The 20,216-nt window shown below is 59.8% G+C and overlaps 3 protein-coding genes across 5 annotated transcripts; 1 reads left to right on the forward strand and 2 right to left on the reverse strand.

The window, feature by feature from the left end:
* Nucleotides 1-65: 65 nt before the first annotated feature.
* Nucleotides 66-2,405, reverse strand: BUD31 (BUD31 homolog). Of its 2 annotated transcripts, none has more exons than XM_083800690.1 (5): nt 2,381-2,405; nt 1,762-1,958; nt 1,084-1,206; nt 677-843; nt 66-326 (listed from the first exon to the last, which is right to left on the reverse strand). In XM_083800690.1, exons 2-5 carry the CDS (start codon nt 1,853-1,855, stop codon nt 276-278), a joined length of 435 nt encoding a protein of 144 aa, XP_083656816.1. In that variant the 5' UTR covers nt 1,856-1,958; nt 2,381-2,405; the 3' UTR covers nt 66-275. The 2 variants fall into 2 exon arrangements, with proteins under 2 accessions (XP_083656816.1, XP_083656815.1); XM_083800689.1 differs by lacking the exon at nt 2,381-2,405 and adding an exon at nt 2,193-2,333.
* A 97-nt stretch (nt 2,406-2,502) lies between these two features.
* On the forward strand, nt 2,503-10,133 carry PDAP1 (PDGFA associated protein 1). Of its 2 annotated transcripts, none has more exons than XM_083800688.1 (6): nt 2,503-2,609; nt 4,841-4,932; nt 6,923-7,030; nt 7,403-7,524; nt 8,438-8,589; nt 9,272-10,133. In XM_083800688.1, the coding sequence occupies exons 1-6, from the start codon at nt 2,597-2,599 to the stop codon at nt 9,328-9,330; spliced, it is 546 nt and encodes a 181-aa protein (XP_083656814.1). In that variant the 5' UTR covers nt 2,503-2,596; the 3' UTR covers nt 9,331-10,133. The 2 variants fall into 2 exon arrangements, with proteins under 2 accessions (XP_083656814.1, XP_083656813.1); XM_083800687.1 differs by lacking the exon at nt 2,503-2,609 and adding an exon at nt 4,189-4,668.
* A 1,396-nt stretch (nt 10,134-11,529) lies between these two features.
* On the reverse strand, nt 11,530-18,762 carry ARPC1B (actin related protein 2/3 complex subunit 1B). Its single transcript, XM_083800683.1, has 10 exons — nt 18,603-18,762; nt 15,882-15,955; nt 15,057-15,161; nt 14,224-14,446; nt 13,674-13,781; nt 13,333-13,539; nt 12,894-12,969; nt 12,602-12,798; nt 12,301-12,391; nt 11,530-11,879 (listed from the first exon to the last, which is right to left on the reverse strand). The coding sequence occupies exons 2-10, from the start codon at nt 15,943-15,945 to the stop codon at nt 11,841-11,843; spliced, it is 1,110 nt and encodes a 369-aa protein (XP_083656809.1). The 5' UTR covers nt 15,946-15,955; nt 18,603-18,762; the 3' UTR covers nt 11,530-11,840.
* Nucleotides 18,763-20,216: the final 1,454 nt, after the last annotated feature.

Consider the following 20,216-nt stretch of genomic DNA (forward strand, 5'->3'; position numbering starts at 1 on the left):
CACGACCCCACGTCCAACAGGAGAAGAGGAGCACAGATGAGTTTTGCCAGAAGACTGCTCCACTCTCTCAGGAAAGCAGACTTTATTTTAAAATAAATGGCTACACAGAAAGCTACTCCAAAGCAACATCCTTTGTAGCTACCATCCAGGTGAGCACGTTGCTGGTTTAATTGCAATAAGCTATCCAATCACGCAGAAGGTGGTTATAATTGCACTCACAGTCCGTGGTGTAAGACGAGTTCAGAGTTCAAAAGGTAAACTTGCGTCTCGGCACTTCACCCAGAACAACCTCGGCATCCGCAGTGAGTGCATTCGATGATTCTCCCCTGGAAAAGGGACACGACAGCGATATTTCAGCCAAGCTCTGGTGAGCGGGCAGTCCCCCAGGCCTCAGCCTCGCTGCAGAGGCTGCCTTTTGAAGGGGTCCCTGTGAAAAGGCTGCCTACAGCCGAGTTTTATGTCGTTTCCTACCCTTTAATGACTTGGAGCAACCACACGCCAAAGCTGGTGGCGACTTTAAAGCCCCCAGATATTAAATCTACCAGCAAAAGGTAAAAATCGATAGAACTAGAGGAAGTTACCAGAAGAAAGAATGTTCCCTCCCCTGCTGTCCCCGGCCAGGGTGAGGTTAGAAAGACTCCAGACGAAAGGGCAGGGACAAGCTGAAAACCCTTACCACTTCCAGCTTGCTTTTGGGGACCCTACAGATGCAGTTGGTCCCGAAGTTGGTGTCCCGCGTCTGGATGCAGCGCAGGCAGCAGAGGTTCTCGTAGCCCTGCTTCTTCCACTTGGCGATCAGGTTCTTGTCGGCGTATCCTTCCTTGATGCAGTACTCGTAGAGCTCTGCAAAAAAGCAGACGTTATTAGCGCAGGTAGCTCCCAGGAAGCGTTTGAAGACAGCCCAAGGAATTTCTAGCTGCGCTCCTTAGCTGTTAGAGCTACACAGGTGCCAGCCTTCTCCCTGTCCTCCCTCCCTCGACAATGATCCCTCCCTTCAGCACCCCAGTTCGGGTGCGCCTGCAGGCAGACGCCTCACCGCATCCCCCTGTCCCCCAGCCAGGGGGAAGCGTTTGTGCTTCTCACCTCTGCTGATGGCTTTTCTTTTATAGAAGAGGTCAAAAATGTAACGAGTCTTCTGGTGGTGAATTCTGAAGATAGGCCAAAGCGATTCCACTTTCCTCTTCCCTTCGTGGGGCTCAGTCTCCGCTGGGAGGGAACAACAAACACCAGATTTTGTCAGGTTTCATCAGATTTCAGCTGATTCTCTCCGGTTTCCAACTTCCTCAGTCGCTTTAGAAACTGCTCCGAGAACATTCCTGACTTTAACAACTTAAGAGTTAGGAACGAGCTTAATGGGAGAGGATTCCAACGAGAGGGACGTGGCCTGGCACGGTCCTTTTAGGAAATGAAAGCCAAAAGAGCAGGACAGGGGGAACGACATGACCTGCAGTGGGACGGAGCAGACTTTAGGGCTGCTGCAGCTTGTCAGACCAGCGCAACAGCACGGGCAGGAGCTACCGGTCCCTCTGCGTGTGTCAGCGACCTGCAGCCCAGAGCTCGGCCACGGAGCGCCCCACAAGAAATGCACCCCGCCGGGGCACTGCCCGGTGCCCCCCACACACCCAGGAAAGCTCCCGGCCCTGCCCTGGCCTCAACCCGGGACAACCCCGGGGCTCTCACCGCGTTTTTGGGGGTGCCCGGAGCATTAGGGCCGAGCTTGTTTCGGGGCAAGTCCCCGGGCCGCCGCCGCTCCTTCCCTACCTTCCCTCATCTTCTGATCCAGCTCGTCCAGCGTGGGCTCGATCAGCTCCCAGCCGTCGGGGGGCGGCTTCCTGCTGCGCTTCACCTTCGGCATCGCCTCGGGGACGGGGACTGTGGGGTGTGTGTAGGAGGGAAGCACCGGGGGAGCCGCCTGTCCGCTCCGCGACGCGCGGGCACCTCGGGTCCTTCAGAAACCGCTGCGAAAGGAGAGAGGGGGGGGCGGCTGCAGGGCTCCCCAGGGGCTCCGGGACGCGGCCGCCGCCCCCCCGGTGCCCCCCCCGGTACCCCCCGGTGCCCCCCCGCGGCCTGCGGCTGACACCGGGACGGGGCCCGGCGGCCCTGAGGGGCTCGGACCGTGCTCGGCGGCGGCGGGGGAGAGCCCCGGGCCCAGCCCCGAGCTGCGGCCTGATCCCGGCCCGGTCCCGGCCTACCCGCGGCCTGATCCCGGCCTGGCTCCGCTCCCGGCCCGGCTCCGGTCCCGCAGCCGCCCGCGGGGTCCTCTTCCCCTCCCCGCGCCGCGCTGAGGTGCCCCGCGCGGCGCCTGAAGAAAATCCCCCTCCCCTCCCCGCGCCCTCCCCCATTTTAGTCCCCTTCCGCAACCGGGGCGCTGCAAACTCACCTCCTCGGCGGGCGGGCCGCGTCTCGGCTTCTCTCTTGGCGTAGAAAAAAGCCGCGGAAGGGCGGCGGGCGAGCAGGCGCTGAGGGGACAGCCCCCGCGGCGGGGACCTCGCGGGGAGGGCTCTGAGTGGGAGGGGGGGAGCGGGAGGGGGCGGCTTCCGCTTCCGGGTCGGCGCTGGGGGCCGGGGGGGGCCGCGCTGCAGCCGCCATCGCCGCGATGCCGAAAGGAGGTGGGGAGGGGGGTGGGGGGCAGGGCCCGGAGCCCCCCCCCACCCCCGTTCGGTTTATTTCCCTATTTCCCTTTAATTTCTTTATTTGGGGGTCCCCCGTGAGGCGGCGGGGGCCGGGCGGGGGGCCGCAGCCGCGGGTTGGGGCCGGGCCGGGGCTCCCCTGAGGCGCTGGGGCCGGGGGGGGGGGGGGCTCTCTCTCGGGATGGGCTCAGAATGGGGGGGTTTGGTTTTTTGGGGGGTTTTTTGTTTTTTTTGGGGGGGGCCTGTGTGGAGCCGAGCGTTGGGCTCGGCGAGCCCGCCGGGTGTCCCCCAGCTCGGGGCGTTCCGCTCGGTTCTTCTCGGTTTTTCCCCCTCGCTTTAATTGTTTTAATTGGGATTTAATTGGCCAGCCTGACCCCGCCGGGCAGCCGGCCCCTTTTTACCTCAGCCCACCCCCCCCTCTCCGCGGGTCGCGGTGTGGAAGCGGTGCCGGGGGCCGGGCGCCTCGCTGCTGTTCCGCTGAGGCCTTGCGGCCGCCCCGAGGTGCCCGGGAGGGGGGGATGCGGTGGGGGCGCTGCCAGGTGCGGGGCCTGCCCTCAGCTCATCCGATCGCCCCCTGCGGTGCTCATCCAGCTCCTGCCCTGCGCCGAGCCCCCCAGGCGGGCCCTGTGGGGGCCGAGCCGGTGGCACCGCCGGCCCCACGCGGGGTGCCCTGCGCCTCGTCCGCTCTGGGCTGGCTCAGGTGTAGATCAGGGCAGCCCCGCGGCTGATTCCCCCTTCGGTTTGTTTGCTTTTTCAAGCTTTTGTGCAAGATAATTCCTTTCAGGGTGCTGTTACCGGGGTTTTGTCTTCTTCAGTTCAGAGCCTGACGTACGGCAGGAAGGCTGCCGGCAGCTGCCGAGCCCGCAGCAAGCGCTGGGGCAGGCCAGGTGGATTTTCTTGGTGCCGCGCGGTGTGTCAGGTGCCCTGCCGGTGCGCCTTTCGGAGCGCTGTCACTTGCTGGGCGGCGACGTGACGGCTCCGGCGCTCCCTCGGAGCTCGAGTTCCCCACGTGTGTCGGTGGCGCCACGTGGGGTGGCCGGGAACGGGGAAAGCAGGGCTTGGGGGGCAGCGGTGCCCTGCTTGTGCTGGTGGGGTGAGTGCCCGTGAGCTTCCAAAACTGATTGTAGAGAATTGCGCTCCCCGTCTCGTGCCAGAAAAACCTTTCGCGGGGGGGGCTCTGTGAGGCTTCCTAGGGGCGTTTCGAGAGATTTTACTGCGCAGCTCGGCTTTTACCAAGCTAAAATGTACGAGAATTGGTCTGCGCTCGTTTTCTGAGCCAGAAGTGCTCAGAAAACGAATTCCCAAAGCCCTCGAGGGCTGCCTCAAAGAGCCCGACAAGTGCGGCCGGGCGTGGCCGTGACACGGGGCCCGGCGGTGATGGGGCTCCCCTGTCAGGAGGGACATCCGTCCCCCCTCCACGCCGCTGGGACGTCTCCTTGTCCTCGGCAGGTGGGAAGGGAGAGGAGCACGAGGCTTTCCTGCGGGCTGCGAGACACCTGCAGGAGCACGGCTCCCTCGCACGAGCTGCTGGGGTTTTGCTGGTCTCGCGCATGGGTTTTACCCCGAGCTCTCCGGCTTGCTTTTGGCAGCAGCTCTCAGCTCTGACGACATAAGCAGAGCAGCCACTTGCAGGAAGCACTGATGGCTTCGCAATTCCACAGGAACCCGCAGGATTTTGCTCTGGAGGGCCGAGCAGGCTGCCCAGCCGAGCCCCCTCTCCCTTCTTCCTGGTTTCTAGCGCTTGTTTTTGGTTTCCCTTATAAAGCGCTGAAACATGGAGGCTCCTTTTACGAGTTCCTCAGCTCTCGCTCCGATTCCCGAAGCTTTTGTCCAATTGGCTCCCTGTTCTCCCTTGGCACAGCCTCAGCTCAGGGAGGGGCTGAGGAGCGAGCCGGGCAGCGGCAGAGCTGCTGGGAGCTGCTGCCGCGGCACGAACGCGCCGGGATCCCTGCTGGGGAGGGAACGGGAGCGGGGCTGGGGCTGGGAACAGCTCGGCAGCCCGGGAGGGGAATCAGAGAAGCCGCAGGCTTCACTGAGGGTGGCAAATCCAATGTGTCTCTTTTTTTTTTTTTTTTCCCTTTGGATTCTGTTTGGGCTCGTCCTGTGCGCGCCGAAAAATCCAGAGCGTGTGCTGCAGGAGGAGTCAAGCTTTTTGGAAGCTCATCACTAACCCATTTATTGATTAATCTATTGATTTTATTTTTGTGCAGGTAGAAAAGGAGGCCACAAAGGCCGGGCAAGACAGTACACGAGTCCCGAAGAGATCGATGCGCAGCTCCAAGCGGAAAAGCAGAAGGCAAGGGTAGGTGTTTGCCTTGGTTTGTGCTTACCGTGCTAACTCCGGGCTTGCGCAGCCGTGTGATTCGCAGCTCACGAGAAATGTCAGCCCAGTCAGGTGTTGCAGACCATTCCGGCAGTGATCGCAATGTGAATTCTCGACACCGGTGCCTGGGGAGGCTGCAAGGTGGGATCCAGTCGAGTTCCTCGTGGAGGTGAGGCCAGGCCGACCGTCCGTCAGCACTCTGAAGGTTAAAGGATGAGGGAGGTGATTACACGGCAGCTCTCGGCATCTTTTCCTCCCGTAGTTCATCGTTCTGCTCTTCAGCATAAGCTCGTTCTTCACTCCTGCTCTGCAGCTTGGCTGCGGAGAAAAGGGGCTCACGTCTTGACAGCTTTCATTTCTTGAAAACAGCGTATTTGACCTTTCTCTAGTTTTAATGGACTAAATTCCTTTGACTTCTTTCTTTACACGTGGTTTTCTCGTTTGTCTCCGGGAGAAGTAACAGATTTTTCTGGTGTGAGCTCTTTTTTGGGCGTCTGTGTGCCCCACCACGGGTTTGTGAGTCCGCCTTCCCCTGCAGCTACCGGGCTGGCGTTACAAAAACCACGGCTGCTTTCTGCGGTACTTGCTCTCTTGCGTTGCCAAATTATCCCAGCTACGCTGACTCTCAACGCTGTTTTCGGCAACCTTCTGAAAGTGCTGCCTAAGCCTGAACTCACGACTCCGGCTGAAACCTCACGGCACTGACTGCAGCGGGATAATTATACCCTGGGTAGGAAACACTGATGAGTAAATCCCAGAAGCAGGTTACCCTTCCAAGCTGTTACGAGCCATATTGTTGACTCCCTTTGAATGATTTGACCAGCTGTAACTCTAGATGATTGCGTGGTTTGCTGCTTAGCCAGATATTCCGACTTTGTGTCGCATTTCTTATTCTGTAGCGCGACTCCTCTTGGTTTGTTTTCTGATTCCACCTTCCTGGCTTCGTGCCGTCCTTCCAGTTACTGAAGCCGCTTACGGTTCTGATCCTGTTTTCCAAAGTGAGCTCAGCTCCTCGCTCTTGCACAATGTCATTCACAAACTTTGAATTCACAAGACTTTTTGCCATCCAAGTCGTTAATAAAAATACCAAGTGGGAACAGAACAGAACGAGCCTCGGCGGGGCCCCACGTGAGATGTCTGTCTGGTTTTATAAAAACAAAAACACAACAGCCCTCAGAGGACTGCTTTTTGAGGATTTTTTTCTGCTGTGATCATCCATACCACATAGTGATGGTTACATCCAACCCAGTTTCATTAAGGGAGGTCTGTAAAAACTTAAAATACTCCTCCTCCTGCCCATAGCTCCTCTGCTTTGCCAGCTGCTCTGATGAGGGATGTTTGATAATGGTAAAGCAAGCTTTTCACACCCATGTTAGTTTCCTTAATCTTATCTTGGAGTTGGACTTGATGATCCTTATGGGTCCCTTCCAACTTGGGATATTCTGTGATTATCTTCTAATGATTTACAAATTAATTCCTAGACGCTGATTAGTAAAAGCTGTGCTGGAAAGGCTGCAATTTCTTATGTTTCCACTAGAAACACCATTCTAGTTGATGGCTGGCAATTTTCTCTTTAGTTTTTTTTTATCTGGATCGAGGCTGGGATCCATCATGCCACATCTGTGTAGCTTCTGGTCCCTCAGAGACAGTGCACTGGAAATTCAGGCCGAAATTCTTCTGGAGATCCTTCATTTGGGGAAAGCGAAGAGCCAGTTCTGTCTTTTACAATAGTTTTCGTGGCCTGTTAAGTGGAGAGAGCAGCAGAGTTGCTTGGAGGAGATCTGCTGGGGCAGGTGATGCTCACGTAACTGTGTTGAGAATGAGCTCTCGTTCTGGTAGAGCGAGGCACCCTCGGTGGGCCGTGTCAGGAGCAGCAGTGCTCGGAGCTGTGCATCATCCCTCCAAAACGATCTCGTTTAAGAGTCATGGGGAATTTTATTGACGTGTTTTCTTCCTGTGATTTCTGTAGGAAGAAGAGGAGCAAGAAGAGGGAGGCGAAGGAGCAACAGGGGACCCCAAAAAGGAGAAGAAGTCTTTAGATTCAGATGAGAGTGATGAAGATGACGAGGATTATCAGGTAGTGTAATACTCAGGGCACGTAACGCATTTGCATGGAGTTCTCTTTCAGAGCTATCTACAGTAAATCTTTTATGGAATAACTATTTTTAGAAGCCAAAAAAAAACCTTACTTGACTCCCTTTTGTCCTCAGAGTGATAATCTGGGTATTTTTTAAGTGAAATGCAAAGGCAAGATCATCTTCAAAGAACACCAAAGACGTTTGGTGGTTATAAATCTTGGTTCACAAATGGTTTTGCTGTCTGGTGGTGAAACTACCTTGAATTCTACTTTTGGGGTGTGGTGCAGGGCATTTGATGCGTTCTGATGCAACGCGATTTGGGGTATGGCAGAACAGAGCTTCTTACCTTTCCTCTTCTTCTTAAACCTTAGCAAAAGCGCAAAGGCGTGGAAGGGTTGATAGACATAGAGAATCCCAATCGTGTAATTCAGACAACCAAAAAAGTAACTCAGCTGGACCTGGATGGACCCAAGGAACTCTCGCGACGAGAGCGGTGAGTTTTCCTCCTGCCTCGGGAGGAGCTGGCGTGGTCCTGGAGTTTCCCACGTGCTGCTGGCAGCAGCTTAATGTGGAGAAGCGTCTCCCTGCCACGTGTGCGCTGGTGTTTCAGGGAAGCCCTTCATCTGTGTTGCCCTCTAAGGCTGACGCTGAGCAGCAGCAAGCTGTCAGGCAGGATTCACTTTGTTTCAAAATGACTTTCCTTACAAACTTTACAGAAGTTTTTACAGAAGCCGTCTGTCTTCTGGGAGTAGCTTTGTCTGCCCCAGGGCCAGGCACCTCGGCCCGCTGTGCTGAGTGAAGTTTGTCGCCGTGAAGCAGACGTAGGCCGTTTCTCTCCTGAAGTTTTATGCCAAAAATGAGGTGTAACCAAAATCCATTAACCAAAGTTCACGCTGAGGTCTGCTCTAATCTTGCTACAAAAGGTGCCCTAGTGGCAGGTAGCAGTTTCCCAGACTCCTGGGTTCGTGTTGAAATCTTTGTTTGAGCTGATGAATAAGGTGAGAAGCAACATTTAATCTCCTAGTTTCATTTAGCAACGGAGAGTTTCAGAGTGAAAGATTTAAGCTTGATTGTTTGGAATAGATTGTTTAAGTTTGATTAGTTGGGATAGATGCCTTCAGCAGAAGTACCCTTGAGGTGTACTTCTGGGGAGAATGTTACAGTGCTGCGTAGTCTGGGGCTAATTCAGTGCTCTTATTTAGCTGAAGGTAGAAATTCCTTGACTTTACATCATCCCTGCAACAGATGTAACGCCCTTGAAAACTGGTGACAGGGTCCCCCAGTCCCTGCAGGCAGCCCAGCTGTGTACTCACCTTGTTTTCCAGTCAGAAAGCTTCCCCTGGTGTCTGTCAGTACCTGCACGCTCACCGGGGTGCTCTAACGGCCGGTGTGTTTCGCTCAAACAGGGAGGAGATCGAGAAACAAAAGGCAAAAGAAAGATACATGAAAATGCACCTAGCTGGCAAAACAGAACAAGCGAAGGCAGATCTCGCCCGACTAGCCATCATTCGGAAGCAAAGGGAAGAAGCTGCCAGAAAGAAAGAAGAGGAAAGGAAAGGTTAGAGAGTAATTAATCCTCTCCTATTACTTCTCTTTTGCAATGGCCGTACTGCCGTGAGGTATGACTTCTGCTATCACACGTCGTAGTCCCTCCTCGCCTGAGACTGCATGGTGTTGCTGAGTGTCGTTGCGACTCCTCTCATCAGAACTACATTCAGCTGGTTCACTCTTACAAAGCTCTAGGGCGTCTGAATAGGGAGCAGGCGAGAAGAGAAGGGAATTGCTCTTGATACCCACATTGTCCTCAGTGTCCCGGGCAGTGCTAGCTCTGATTTGGGGGATTTATCGAGTGCCTTCTGCTGGATGCATGCTGGGGATCCAGACCGCACAGGGAGTTTGCAGCATTCCTCCCGTGCTGGGATTTCCTCTTCAGCTCTGATAGAGAACCAGAACCCTAACGAGTGTGCTCCCAGCGGCTTCCACAGGGAAACTGCATCAGCATCGGGGTGGTTTGCAGAAGCCTGAAGGGAAGCCAGGGCCAGAAGGGAAGGAGCAGGGAGGGCCGCTCCCGCTTACCCTGGAGGGGCGGTACCGGGAGTTAGTGGGGAGGGTCAGAACTTTTTCCCTGTTTACTTCGCTGCACGTGGCTAGCAAGATTTCAGTCTCGGGGGCTGCCAGGCTACCACCAGCCCCGACGTGCGCTGTGAAACCCTAACCCCTCTGTTCTTTCCCTCCTCCAGCAAAAGACGAAGCGGCGATGGCGGGTAAAAGACTGCAGTCCCTGTCCCTTAACAAGTAAGCGCAGGACGCGCGAGAGGAGGAATCGCCGGGAAGCCGTGCCTGGTGCCTGCCAGGAACTCTGTCGTGTTGCATACCATAGGTGCCACGTGGGGTTACACTGCGGCATCGAAGTCACCTCCACCTCCAAGAGACACTGACGATGTGTTTGTCTTCATCCTGGCACAGATTTCCATTTGGGGTTAGGGGCAGCTGCTATCTTCGGTGCAGAACTGTGCTGAACAGCGATTCTCTGTAACAGTTCGAAAACCTGAATGTTTTTGCTGTTTTTAGGATTAAGAACTCATAGATTTGGGCGGGGGGGGGGAAGCAGGGGCGGGAGGGAGCTGTGCGGGAGGGGAGATGCTTTAAATATTAGATTGCAAGAACATAGATTGTGGGGTCATTGTGGGGTGGGGCATATGGGGTGGGGAACTTTGACTTGCTCATGAAAACCCAAAGGATAATGTATCTGAGGAATCCTTTCGGGCAAACGGCCCATAAAATTTTGCTGCAGGGTGTTGCAGTATAATCGAGAGCCTGACTTCATCTACATCTGGAGTGCTGTTCCTTCCCGTTTTCATCCCTCATCTCTTGCAGCCGGTCTCCCCCTTTTCCCTCCTCTTCGTTATTTTGTTTCTTCTCCTGATTAGGGATAGTGCCAGTTTTTAACCACATCATCCTTTGTTTAAAGGAAAAAAAAAAAACATCATTAATTGTATCAGACCCAGATGGGGGGAAAAAAAACACTCGATAAAGGTGGAAAAAGGAAAAAAAACAACAGAACTTGTATATTTGGCTGATTAAAATGTAAATTATAACTGCTCTGTCCTTGTCTTGTGTGTTTGTGTAAATGAACACGCGTGTACGGGCGGCTGCTGCGATGCACGGTGCGGTAGCAGCCTGGTGGCGGGGTGACTTGCGAGTCTGCTGCTTTGCTGCTTCTCTGCTCTTCGTGGTGGTGAATTTGGCTCAGGGTTCGGGAGCTCTATCAGCAGATGCAGCCCGAAGGCAAAAAGCTTTTCCTCTCCGTCTCTGATGGACGTCTTGCACAATCTGGTTGCCGCAGTGGAGCAAACAGTTACCTTCGGGCTGCTGCCTAGCCCAGTCGGTGTGTCAGGAGGCCTGGCCCCAAACTGCCAGCACCCCGTCCTGGTTCGCAGTGTGGGGCTGCAGGAGATGCTTTAACCTGCTATGCCCCGGGCAGCCCTGCCCTTAGCCTGCGCCAGGACACCAGCACTTCCCAGGCTCACCAAAAACTGGAGGAGATTCAACCCCAGAGCTGAGACGGGAGCTCCCGGCTCTGCAGGAGTTGCTAGCAGAGGTTGCAGGCGTAAAGACGCAGGATGGCAAACGCTGCGATTTATTCTCCGTGACCCTGCCGTCCGTGCCCGTCTACACGAACTCGGCTGGGAGGATGTGGCAGAGGGATGTGTTATGGGGAACCTCACTGCGAGCTCAAACCACAGCGGGAATTTGCTTTTCTGGTACGGGGAGGCTGCACGTGGATAAAGGCTGGCAAAGGCGTAAACCCGAGGAGTGATTTGAGAGGAACTCTTGCTTGGCAACCTACCGGTCCTCCTGCCTTTGCCCAGGCTTTTCCAAGCACTTAATCTCCACTTGATGCCCTGTGCCCTTGCTCGTTGTTTACCACGTGCAATTAAACCCTGTTTTGATATGTACAAGTATTTATCCACTTCTCTTGTAGCTTCTGAAAAGGATCCCGTCTCCTTGGCACTCAGAGGAACAGCAGAGGAGCTTTGTTTTCCCGCTGCGATGAGGGACTGCTCTTGCCCTGAGTGAGAGATGAATTTAGAAGCCGGGCACGCTGCGATCAAAGGTGCCGGCCAGCCAGCCTGCCGTATCGAGCTGGAAAGGGTCAGGTAGGTTCAGCACCCTGGGGTGCCAGAGCTGGGACTTCACAGCTGGTGCTGACGGGACTTGTCTGGCGTCCAAGAGGCGCTCGGTGCCCGAGCAATTCGAGGAACTGTGCTCCTTTACCGCCACCTGCCTCCCCCGTACCTCTTCTCTGCTGTTCCTGTTCCGAAAGCTGTGCTGAAGCAGGGACCGGGGAGGTGACGTTCCCCTTGTCCCCGCGGTCCTGATTCGTCCTGACAGCAGAAATTACTTGCACACATGCTGGCACAGTGATGCAGCCGTGATGAGCCGTACTTACGTGTATTCACATCAAACCAGCTTAAAAAAAGGAGCAAAACTATCGTTGGATATACACAGGAAAAAAAAAAAATCTCTGCTTTATTTTTTACTTCTTTAAGCGACGTATGACCAGCATCGGTTAGGATGGTAACAAAAGTAGTTAAAAGAAACAAAAACAAAAAACGGAACAACCTTTATCTTCGTGTTAGAGCAGCCGCGGGGCTGGCTGCCCACCGGCCCGGTGCCCCGTGCTGGCTGGCAGCCGGGGGAGCGCGCGGGCGGCTCGCGGGGGGCTCGCGTGGCGCGGGGACAAAGCAGGCAGGAGCAGCGGAGCAGGGGCGGGCTGGCGGCCGGACACCTTCCCGGCTGCCTCCTTCATTTGATCTTGAGATCCTTCAGCGCCGACTCCAGGCTCTGGAACGAAACAAGGGGTCGGTGACCGTCTGCGTGTGGCTTTTTCCAAGGCACGCAGAGCCCTGGAGGTGGGTGGGGGGTAGAGGGGGGGCTGTCCCCTGGGGTGGGTGCTGCTGGTGGACCCCAGCTTGGTCTCGTTTGGGCTCGTTTTTCAAGCCCTGAGGGCAAAGTGGAAGCCAGGAGAGGGTGCTCGATATCTGTGCAAGGGGATGGATGCCCCAGCCTGGCTGGCTACAAACCCCCTCTGACGGTGAGCTGTAAAGTGCCCCCCAGCCAGCCCCAGCTCGAAGGAGATCCCAGTGAGGGCCCCAGGGACAAGGTGCCCCCCTCCTGAGCACACCGAGGGAGCGCTGATTGCAATTAGAGCTGTGGCTGACGAGGGTTTGACACTGGATGCTCCCAGCCGGGGGGAACACCTCACCTTGACGTCCCAGATGCTCATGCCGCCGTCCATCCCCGTGGTGCAGAACTGCGAGCAGTTGGCTTTCCCGCCCGCCAGCACGGAGATCTGGCTGCGGGGCACAAAGAGGCAGCGGGGGGGGGGTCAGCCTGGAGCCCTGGGGGCTGCCCGGACCCCCCCCCAATCTCCCCAGGGATGCTCCAGGGCCGGACAGGAGCACAGCCAGGGGACGATGCTCTGGGGCCAGCACGCCCAAGCAGCCCCAGGGTTCCCCAGAGCCAAACCTGTCCCCCCCCCGCCCCCAGCCCTCCCCGCCGCGCACCTGATGCTGTTCTTGTGCACGGTGTCCAGCGTGGCGTTGGAGGTGTCCGAGCTCGCTTTCTTATCCAGGTTCTGGAAGCGCTCGCGGGCGGTGAGGCCGCGCTGGGAGCTCTGCTTGGGGACGTCCAGCTTCCCCCCGAAGGTCAGCGCGCCCTGGCCCTCCTCGTAGGTGAACAGCATCGGGTAGCAGTCGTGGCCCTGGGGGGGGGGGAGCCGCAGCCCCGCTCAGCACCACCCCGGGGCTCAGCACCACCCCGGTGTGGCGCCCGCCCTCAAACCCAGCCCGGACTCACCGCGGCCACCAGGCTGTTCTCGGTGATGAAGGTGACGGCCAGGAGGGGAAGGGTCTCGGTGCAGAGGGAGGCGACGCTGCGAGGGAGAGCAGGCCGTAAGAAGTGAGCCAAGACCCCGTGCTGAGCCTGGCAAAACTCATGACACAAGTGGAAGATGCAAGACAGCACGGGAGCAGCCGAGGGGAGCGGGGCTGAATGGGGCCAGGCTGCGATGCTGCAAGGAGAGGCTGTGCCTCCTCCTCCTCCTCCTCCCAGCCCTGTTCAGCCCTTCACCTCCTCCCCATGCCATCTCCATCTCCACATCATTTTGGGGTTCAGCCCAGCTCCAGCCCCAGGAAAGCAGCTGCACCCCCCACGCCCCGTAGCCCACCCCTTGGTGGCACCCATAGCAAAAATCCCCCCCCGAGACCCTCCCCCTCCGCACCCCAGCCCCGCTTACGCCATCTTCTTGTTGGCATCGGCGAGGCAGAGCGTGCTGTCGTGGCTCACCCAGGCCACGCGGGCGCCGCTGGCCGAGAAGCAGATGCTGTGCACCCACCCGCAGCTGCTGCTCGACTCGAACATCAGCTCCCCAAAGGGCATCTTGGAGCCCCACGGCGTGGGGCTCGGCCGCTCCTCCACCTCCTTGATGTAGGCAGAGAAGATCCTGGCGGAGGGAAGAGAGCCGTGATGTCCCCCCTGCCCCGAGCGACCTCCGTCCCTGCTCGTCCCATGCTGTGTCAGGACGGGACCCCCCACACCATCCCTGGGGTCCCCCCTCGTTGTCCCCCTGCCCCTCACCGGCACTTGAAGTCGCAGGAGCCGGCGGCCAGCAGGACGTTGTTGGGGTGCCAGTCCAGGCTGAGCACCGTCGAGCGGATGGGCTTCTTGATGTGCTTGCAAACCCACCTGCAGGGAGAGCAGAGGCGTTGGTGTCCCCCAGAACAGCCCCCAGGCAACCCCGTGGGCTTGCGGAGGGCTGGGGGTGGTCAGGGCTCCGGGTGTCTCCCCAGGAATTGCTCTGGGCCAGCAGCCCGTGACAGCAGCCGGGGCATGGGGCGTGCAATATCTCCAGCAGTGGGATTTGGAACAGCTCCCTCCATCTCCCCATCAGTCTCCTCATCTCCGTCCTCCTCCATCTCCCCCTGTATCACCTCCACATCCTCATGTCTCCTACCACCCAACCCATCCATCCATCCATCCATCCATCCATCCATCCATCCATCCATCCATCCATCCATCCATCTCTCCATCCACCCACCCACCCACCCATCCTTCCCTCCCTCTCTCCACCCATCTATTTCCCCCATCCCACCCCGAAGGACCCCGCGAGCCCTTGGCCAAGCCCCACCAGTCGTTCTCCTGCTCGAAGTAGCAGATGGAGATGAGCCGGGAGCCGCTGCCCACGGCGAACTTGTTCTCCTTGGGGGACCACTTGACGCAGCGGGCGGCCCGGTTGATCCGCAGGATGACCAGGGTGGGCTTCCAGACGTTGCCCTTCAGGGTCCAGACGTAGGCATTGCGGTCGGTCCCGCACGTCACCAGCCGGTTGCTCTCAGGGGCCCAGTCGATGCCTGCAAGGCAGAGGGGGCAGTGGTGGCATGGGGGGAGCCGTGGGGATGGGATGGGGATGGACCACGTGGGGATGGAGGACACCTGAAGGCAGAGATGTTCTGCCTGCTCTCTGACCCCGAGTTCCTCTCTGTCCTACTCCTCCATGCCACCATGCCATGCCATGCCAGACGTCCCGTCCCATCCCTTCCACCTCTTCCCATCTCATCCCACCCCATCCCTCCTATCTCACCCCACCCCATCCCTCCTATCTCTTCCCATCCCATCCCATCCCATCCCTCCCACCTCTTCCCACCTCATCTCATCCCATCCCATTCCTCCCACCTCTTCCCATCCCATCCATTCCATCCCATCCCATCCATCCTGTCCCATCCCATCTATCCCGTCCCATCCCATCCATCCTGTCCCATCCCACCCCATCCCATCCCACCCCACCCCACCTCTCCATTTCTCGGTGCCCTCTGACCCCCTGGATCAGTCCCAGGAGCACCAGACACGAGCTGCTCCCTCTCCACCCTCTGCACAACCCCATCCAGAAGCCACCGGTGCCCCACCAAGTGGGGCTGGGACTGGTTCCCCCGTCCCCATCCCCTCGGTCCCGGGGGGACTCACCCGTCACCTGCCCGTTGTGCTCCTTCAGCTCGTGCACCTTGCTCCACTTGGCGCCGTCCTTGCGGTAGATGTGCACCTCGTGGTTGTTGGGGCACAGGGCGATCTCTGCGGGGGGGACAGCGGCCGGGGCAGGGCCCCCACCTGGGTCACGGCTCTGCTGGCGGCGGGGACAGGCTCCTCGTGTCCCCGTCACCCGGGCTCGGTGGGGTTTGCCCGGCCCCATGGGCACTCCTCCACACCCCGCAGCCCTGCATCCTCCGTGCCCCGGTGCGGCAATGTGGTCCCAGGGGACGCGCGGGATGGGACGGGATGTTTTGGGATGTTTTGGGATGGCTGCGGGTGCTCAGGCCCCGTCCTGCCCTGCCTGCCCGGCACGCTGCCCCCGTCGCAGAAAGCCCTTTTTGTTCTCTCCCACATCCCCCGCTCCCAGGCCGGGAAATGCCATCGGCCATGAATCACCCGCAGAGCTCCTCCGCTCCGCTCCACTCTCCTCCGTGGTGCTTCACCGTCCCTCCCCGTGCTGGAGCCGGAGCCGTGCTGACACCCCCTGCGTGGGCTCCGTCCCGGCAGCGGGAATGAGATGGGGAGGGCGACGCATCCTGACCCAGCCCCAAAATCCATCCACGGCAGGACCCGCAGCCCCAAATCCGGCCCCATGCCAGCCCTGTCCCACCTGGGGGGACCTCGCTCAGCCCCGGCAGGGATGCGGGGTGCCTGCCCCCACCCCGGCATGCTCGGCGCTTGGGGTCATCCCCGGGGATTTGGGGACGGGGGGGGCCCTGGTGTGAGGAGCTCCCGGTCCCGGCGGGGCTCGGGGGTACTTACGGGTCCGGTCCTTGTTCCAGGCGTGGCAGCTGATGGGCTCCAGCAGGAAGCTGTGGTAGGCCATGGCGAGCTCGCTGCGGGTGGGACGAGACCACGTCAGGATGAGGCCACGGGGACAACCCCAGCGGGACACCTCTCCTTTCCATCCCCCCAAACCTCCCCTGGAAGGGGCATCAACCTGGGGGGGGGGGTTCCGAGCTCACAGCCTGCCCAGGTGAGGCCGAGGGGACCCCACGGAGCCCAGCTTTGGGGAGGGGGGTGCCGGAGGAGACGCTTCCTGCACCCCGTTGCTCCCTGTCCCACGTGCCCCCATGTCCCACCCCGGCCACCTCGTTCCCTGCACCGGGACCGACCCCCCCCCAGCCCCGCAGTCCCTGGCAGGAGCCCCCCCCGCGCTGGGAGAGGCCGGAGGAAGCGGGGGCGCCCTGATAACGCCCTGATAACGCAGGAAGGCGGCGCGGGGACGGCTCCCGGCCACTTCCTAACCACGTCGGCACCTCGGCACGGCCAGCAGCCATCCGGGCACCCCAGGCAGACGGGGACCCCGGTGCCAGCCCCGAGCCCACCGCGGGGTCCCCAGGGTGCTCAGCACCCCCTCCCTCAGACTGCTCCCCCTAGCTCCTTCCCCGCCTCTCATTTAGGAAGAGCCAAAGCCCGGCGGCGGAGGCGCCTCCGTCCCATCCAGTGACTAATCCCTTCCCCTGGCCGCTGCCAGGAGCCGCGGGACGGGGCGGTGGCACGGTGCTGAGCTCCCCGTGCCAGGGAGAGGGTGCCGGATGCGTCCCCTCCGCCACGGGGTTGGGGCAAGGCACCGAATTTGGGGGACACCCCGGCAGGGCGTTAGGGGTGAGGGTTAGTCACGGGCGTTTCGGTGTTTCGGGGAGGCTCCCAGAGCGTTGCCAGTTTTTCTCTGGCAGCTAAAAACCTGACAGGGGAAGGAAAGAAGTCCCTCCTAGCTCCGTCCCTTGAGCGGAAAGGAGATGTGGAGCTCCGCCACCTGCGCTCGCACGCAGAGAAATCCCGGCGGCGATGTGGGGCGCACACCCTGCCCCTGCACCCCCCCCCCAAAACACCCAACCCCACCGGGGAAGGACATGGGCATCCCCCTGACCCAGCCCCACGGGTGCTGTGGGGCCGCAGGCACCCATGGGTGGGTGCAAGCCCCCTCCAGGAGCTCCCCTCTCAGTGCCTGTGAGCCTCGGAGGGTTTTTTTTTCCCAGAAATAACGCTGAGCACCACCACCAGCACCCGAGCGTGAGCCTCGCTGCGCACCCCGGTGCAGCTTCACCCCAAAAACCTCGCCCTGCACCCGGAGGAGACCCGGCAGCCCCCAGCCATGGCCCGGGGATGGAGCCACACCGCGAACACCGAATAAAATCGACGGACGGGGGCCGTGCTGCTGGCATGGCAAAAGATCTGGAGCAGAAAAATGTGCTGCATCGGGCTGACACCGCTCCAGGGCGGGAGGCAGGGGTGCGAGGCATCGATTTCCTGCTGAAACGCGCCGTAAGGAAATGGCAATGTCTTTTTTTTTCTTTTTTCTTTTTTCTTTTTTCTTTTTCTTTTTTTTTTTTGGTTGGTTTGGGTGCTCCGAGGCCTGGGAAGCTGCCCGGTCTCCCTCCTCACCGGGCTCATTTGTCACGCTCAGCCCCAGCTCTGCCGGGCAGGGCTCCGCTGCCAAGCCGTCGGAGCGGGGAGCGGAAGCTCTCAGAGAGAAACTCGGCTTTCGGCCGCTGCTGCACCCGTCAGCAGCTTACGTCTCGTTCCTGCAGCGCCGGGCTGGCAGCCTCAGTAATCCCCTGCTCGTGCCCCGGGCAGAGCTGTGCAGGAAGATGCCCCAAAATTCGGGGTTGCCCTCGCCTCCTGCTCCCCCTGCTCGGAGGCAGAGGCTCTGGAGGGAGGGAAGGGGCTTTTGGGGGACGACGGAAGGCAGGACTGGGGATGGCCACAGCTCGGTTATCTTCCCCGCTCAGCCCCGAGGCGCTGAGAAGTTGGGAAACATCCTTGGAGGAGATAACCAAACCTTGGCAGGGGCCGAGCAGGAGGAGGAAGCCGCGCGCTGAAGCTGCTCTGTTTTCGCTTCTGCCCGAGCCACTGAGCCTGGCGTGCAGCCACCAGGCCCCCCCAGCAGCCCCCATCCTCTGCCGAGCCCTGAGGCCGAAGCACGGCCCCCCCCAAGCACCCTCCTCCTCCCCGTGGTGCCCGCGGGATGTCACCCACCCTGCCGCAGCCATCCCGGGGGGGACACCCGTCCCTGCGCCTCGCTGTTGGTGTGGGTGCCCCAGGAGCCAGCCCGGCCCCGGGGAGCCATCGATGCCCCCAGGCGTGCAGGGGGCAGGCGAGGGGCAGCTCCGACCCTCCTCTTCCTCGTGCTGGGCAAAGCTGGAGGCTGCTGATGGCCGGGGAGGAGAGGACACATCGCCCCCAGCTCCCGCTCTGCTGGCACCAGCCCCTCCCGGGGCACCCTCCCCAGCACCCCGGCGCTCACCAGCACCCGAACAAACCTCAAAACTCGCCACCAAACCTGGCAACAAACTCCCAAAACACCCCCACGACAAAACCCACCAGCAGCGAGGCGCTGCCTCAACCCACCTCGGTCCCAAACCGGCCCCGTCCCAGCAGGGCTTCGCCCCCTCCCTGCGTTCAGCAGCCAGGGCGTGAGGTCCCCCCCAGGCGCAGCGGGACGCACCCGGCTCTCCCGGCAGCCTCCCCGCTCCTTACCTTGGCGGGCAGGGCGAGTTCGTGGACTCTGGGCAGTCGACACGAACCGGCCAGCACGCAGCGAGCGGGAGTTGCTGGCTGCCCCGCGGAGGCAGCCCGACTTCCCTTTTCCTCTCCGAGAAACGCAACCACTTCCTTACGTGGGCGTTGGGGGAGCGCGGAGCTGCTCGGCGGCCGCCCTGCCCCTGCGAGCGCCAGGCCTCTCCGCCGCACGTGGACGGGCTGCCGGCCACGCAGCGGCCCCGGGATGCTGCCGGGATGCTCGGTGGGATGCGGGAGGACTTCGGCCCGCGTCGTACCAGAGCCCACCCGCGGGGAGAAACACGTGGCAGCATCGCACGGGGAGAGCTGGGGCTCGGCAGGACCTCGCCGTGCTGGGTGCCGGTTCCTGCATCCCGCTGGGCACAGCGGGACCGAGCCGGCTGCACCGTGCGCCTACACCCCCTGCACCCCTCTTTTTTTTTCCTCCCGCTTCAGAGCCAGCTGGTTTAAATCCCGTTCTCCGGGCGACTCCTAATTAAAGAGCTGGGAAAGGAGAGAGAAGCTTCAGGTCCTTGCCGCCCTGCTGCAGCCAGGGTGAAGTCACACACGGGGATGCGCTTCCCTCTGACCCCAAAAGCAACCAGGGAGGGGATGTTCACATTGCAGAACCAGGGCAGCAGCACATCGGGGTCTCACAGGGGGAGGACAGGGTCCTGGTGGCATTTCCCAGCTGCAGGAGGTGGACGCGATAACCTTGTATTTGTTAAGGCACAGAACTGATCCCCAGGTTACAGGTCAGCCACAGGTAAAAGCTCTGTGGGGTGGCGCTGAGCAGGTAACTCATCTCTCCCCTGGTCCTAAAACCTTTCTGAAGTTTTTCCTTCTGCCTGCAACTTTCCTCCAGTCCTCTCTCGGTTATGAGCTGCTCTGAATCTGCTCTTGACCAGGAGAGTTCAGGCTTTTCCAGCATCCCGCTGCTGCCTCTTGCACCAGGGCTGCGAAGACTTGTGCCAAGAGCAGCAGCTCTCATCTGAGCAGGACGGGAGGACGCAGGACAGGACAGGAGGATTCAGGACAAGTCACCATCCCTCTGCCTGCCACTTCACATCAAACGCCTTGCAGGCAGGGACGTGCACGAACAACAGCTCAGTAACTCCCGCGGCAGGAATCGGGGTACCTCCCTAACCAGAAGGGGAGAGGAGCGTCAGCCTCACCCCAGCACTGCCTGCAGAGCACTTTCTCGTCTCCTGTGGCATTTCCTCATGGTTTCTCGAGGCTGCTCCTGCTGCGGCTCTTCCCTGAGCCGCGCTGATGAGCGCAGCGAGCAGCCTGCACTGGAGACCCACCGGCTTCGAGCGCTGCTTGGACTTCCCCGGGGCTCGGCCGCCCACGGGGGATTCAGCAAGCGCTGCCGAGCCCGGGGAGGAAGGAGCAGCCCCGCTGGATCTCTCGCCAGATCCCACCCAAGGTTTGACTAAACCACGTAACTGCTTTCACCACCGTTTCCTTGAGCGGAAAGATCCTCCTGCGCCCACTGCCGCTTGTGGTGGAAAGCTTGGGGCCTCTGCTGAAACACCCCCCGCACAGACAGGGGAGATGCCAGAATGGTTTTTTGCTGGGAATGATTTTGGA

This window comes from Anser anser (genome assembly GCF_964211835.1).
Source record: "Anser anser genome assembly, chromosome: 15".
Classification (NCBI taxonomy): domain Eukaryota; kingdom Metazoa; phylum Chordata; class Aves; order Anseriformes; family Anatidae; genus Anser; species Anser anser.

Coding starts and splice junctions, on each gene's coding strand:
- BUD31 (XM_083800690.1), bottom strand. CDS start 1,855: ATGCCGAAGGTGAAGCGCAGCAGGAAGCCGCCCCCCGACGGCTGGGAG. Junction 1,207..1,761: donor GGATCAGAAGATGAGGGAAG/GTAGGGAAGGAG, acceptor GTTCCCTCCCAG/CGGAGACTGAGCCCCACGAA. Junction 327..676: donor CCAAAAGCAAGCTGGAAGTG/GTAAGGGTTTTC, acceptor TCCCTTTTCCAG/GGGAGAATCATCGAATGCAC.
- PDAP1 (XM_083800687.1), top strand. CDS start 4,272: ATGGCTTCGCAATTCCACAGGAACCCGCAGGATTTTGCTCTGGAGGGC. Junction 4,933..6,922: donor CGGAAAAGCAGAAGGCAAGG/GTAGGTGTTTGC, acceptor TGATTTCTGTAG/GAAGAAGAGGAGCAAGAAGA. Junction 7,031..7,402: donor AAGATGACGAGGATTATCAG/GTAGTGTAATAC, acceptor CTTAAACCTTAG/CAAAAGCGCAAAGGCGTGGA.
- ARPC1B (XM_083800683.1), bottom strand. CDS start 15,945: ATGGCCTACCACAGCTTCCTGCTGGAGCCCATCAGCTGCCACGCCTGG. Junction 13,540..13,673: donor TCCTGCGACTTCAAGTGCCG/GTGAGGGGCAGG, acceptor TCCCTCCGCCAG/GATCTTCTCTGCCTACATCA. Junction 11,880..12,300: donor TGAGCATCTGGGACGTCAAG/GTGAGGTGTTCC, acceptor GTTTCGTTCCAG/AGCCTGGAGTCGGCGCTGAA.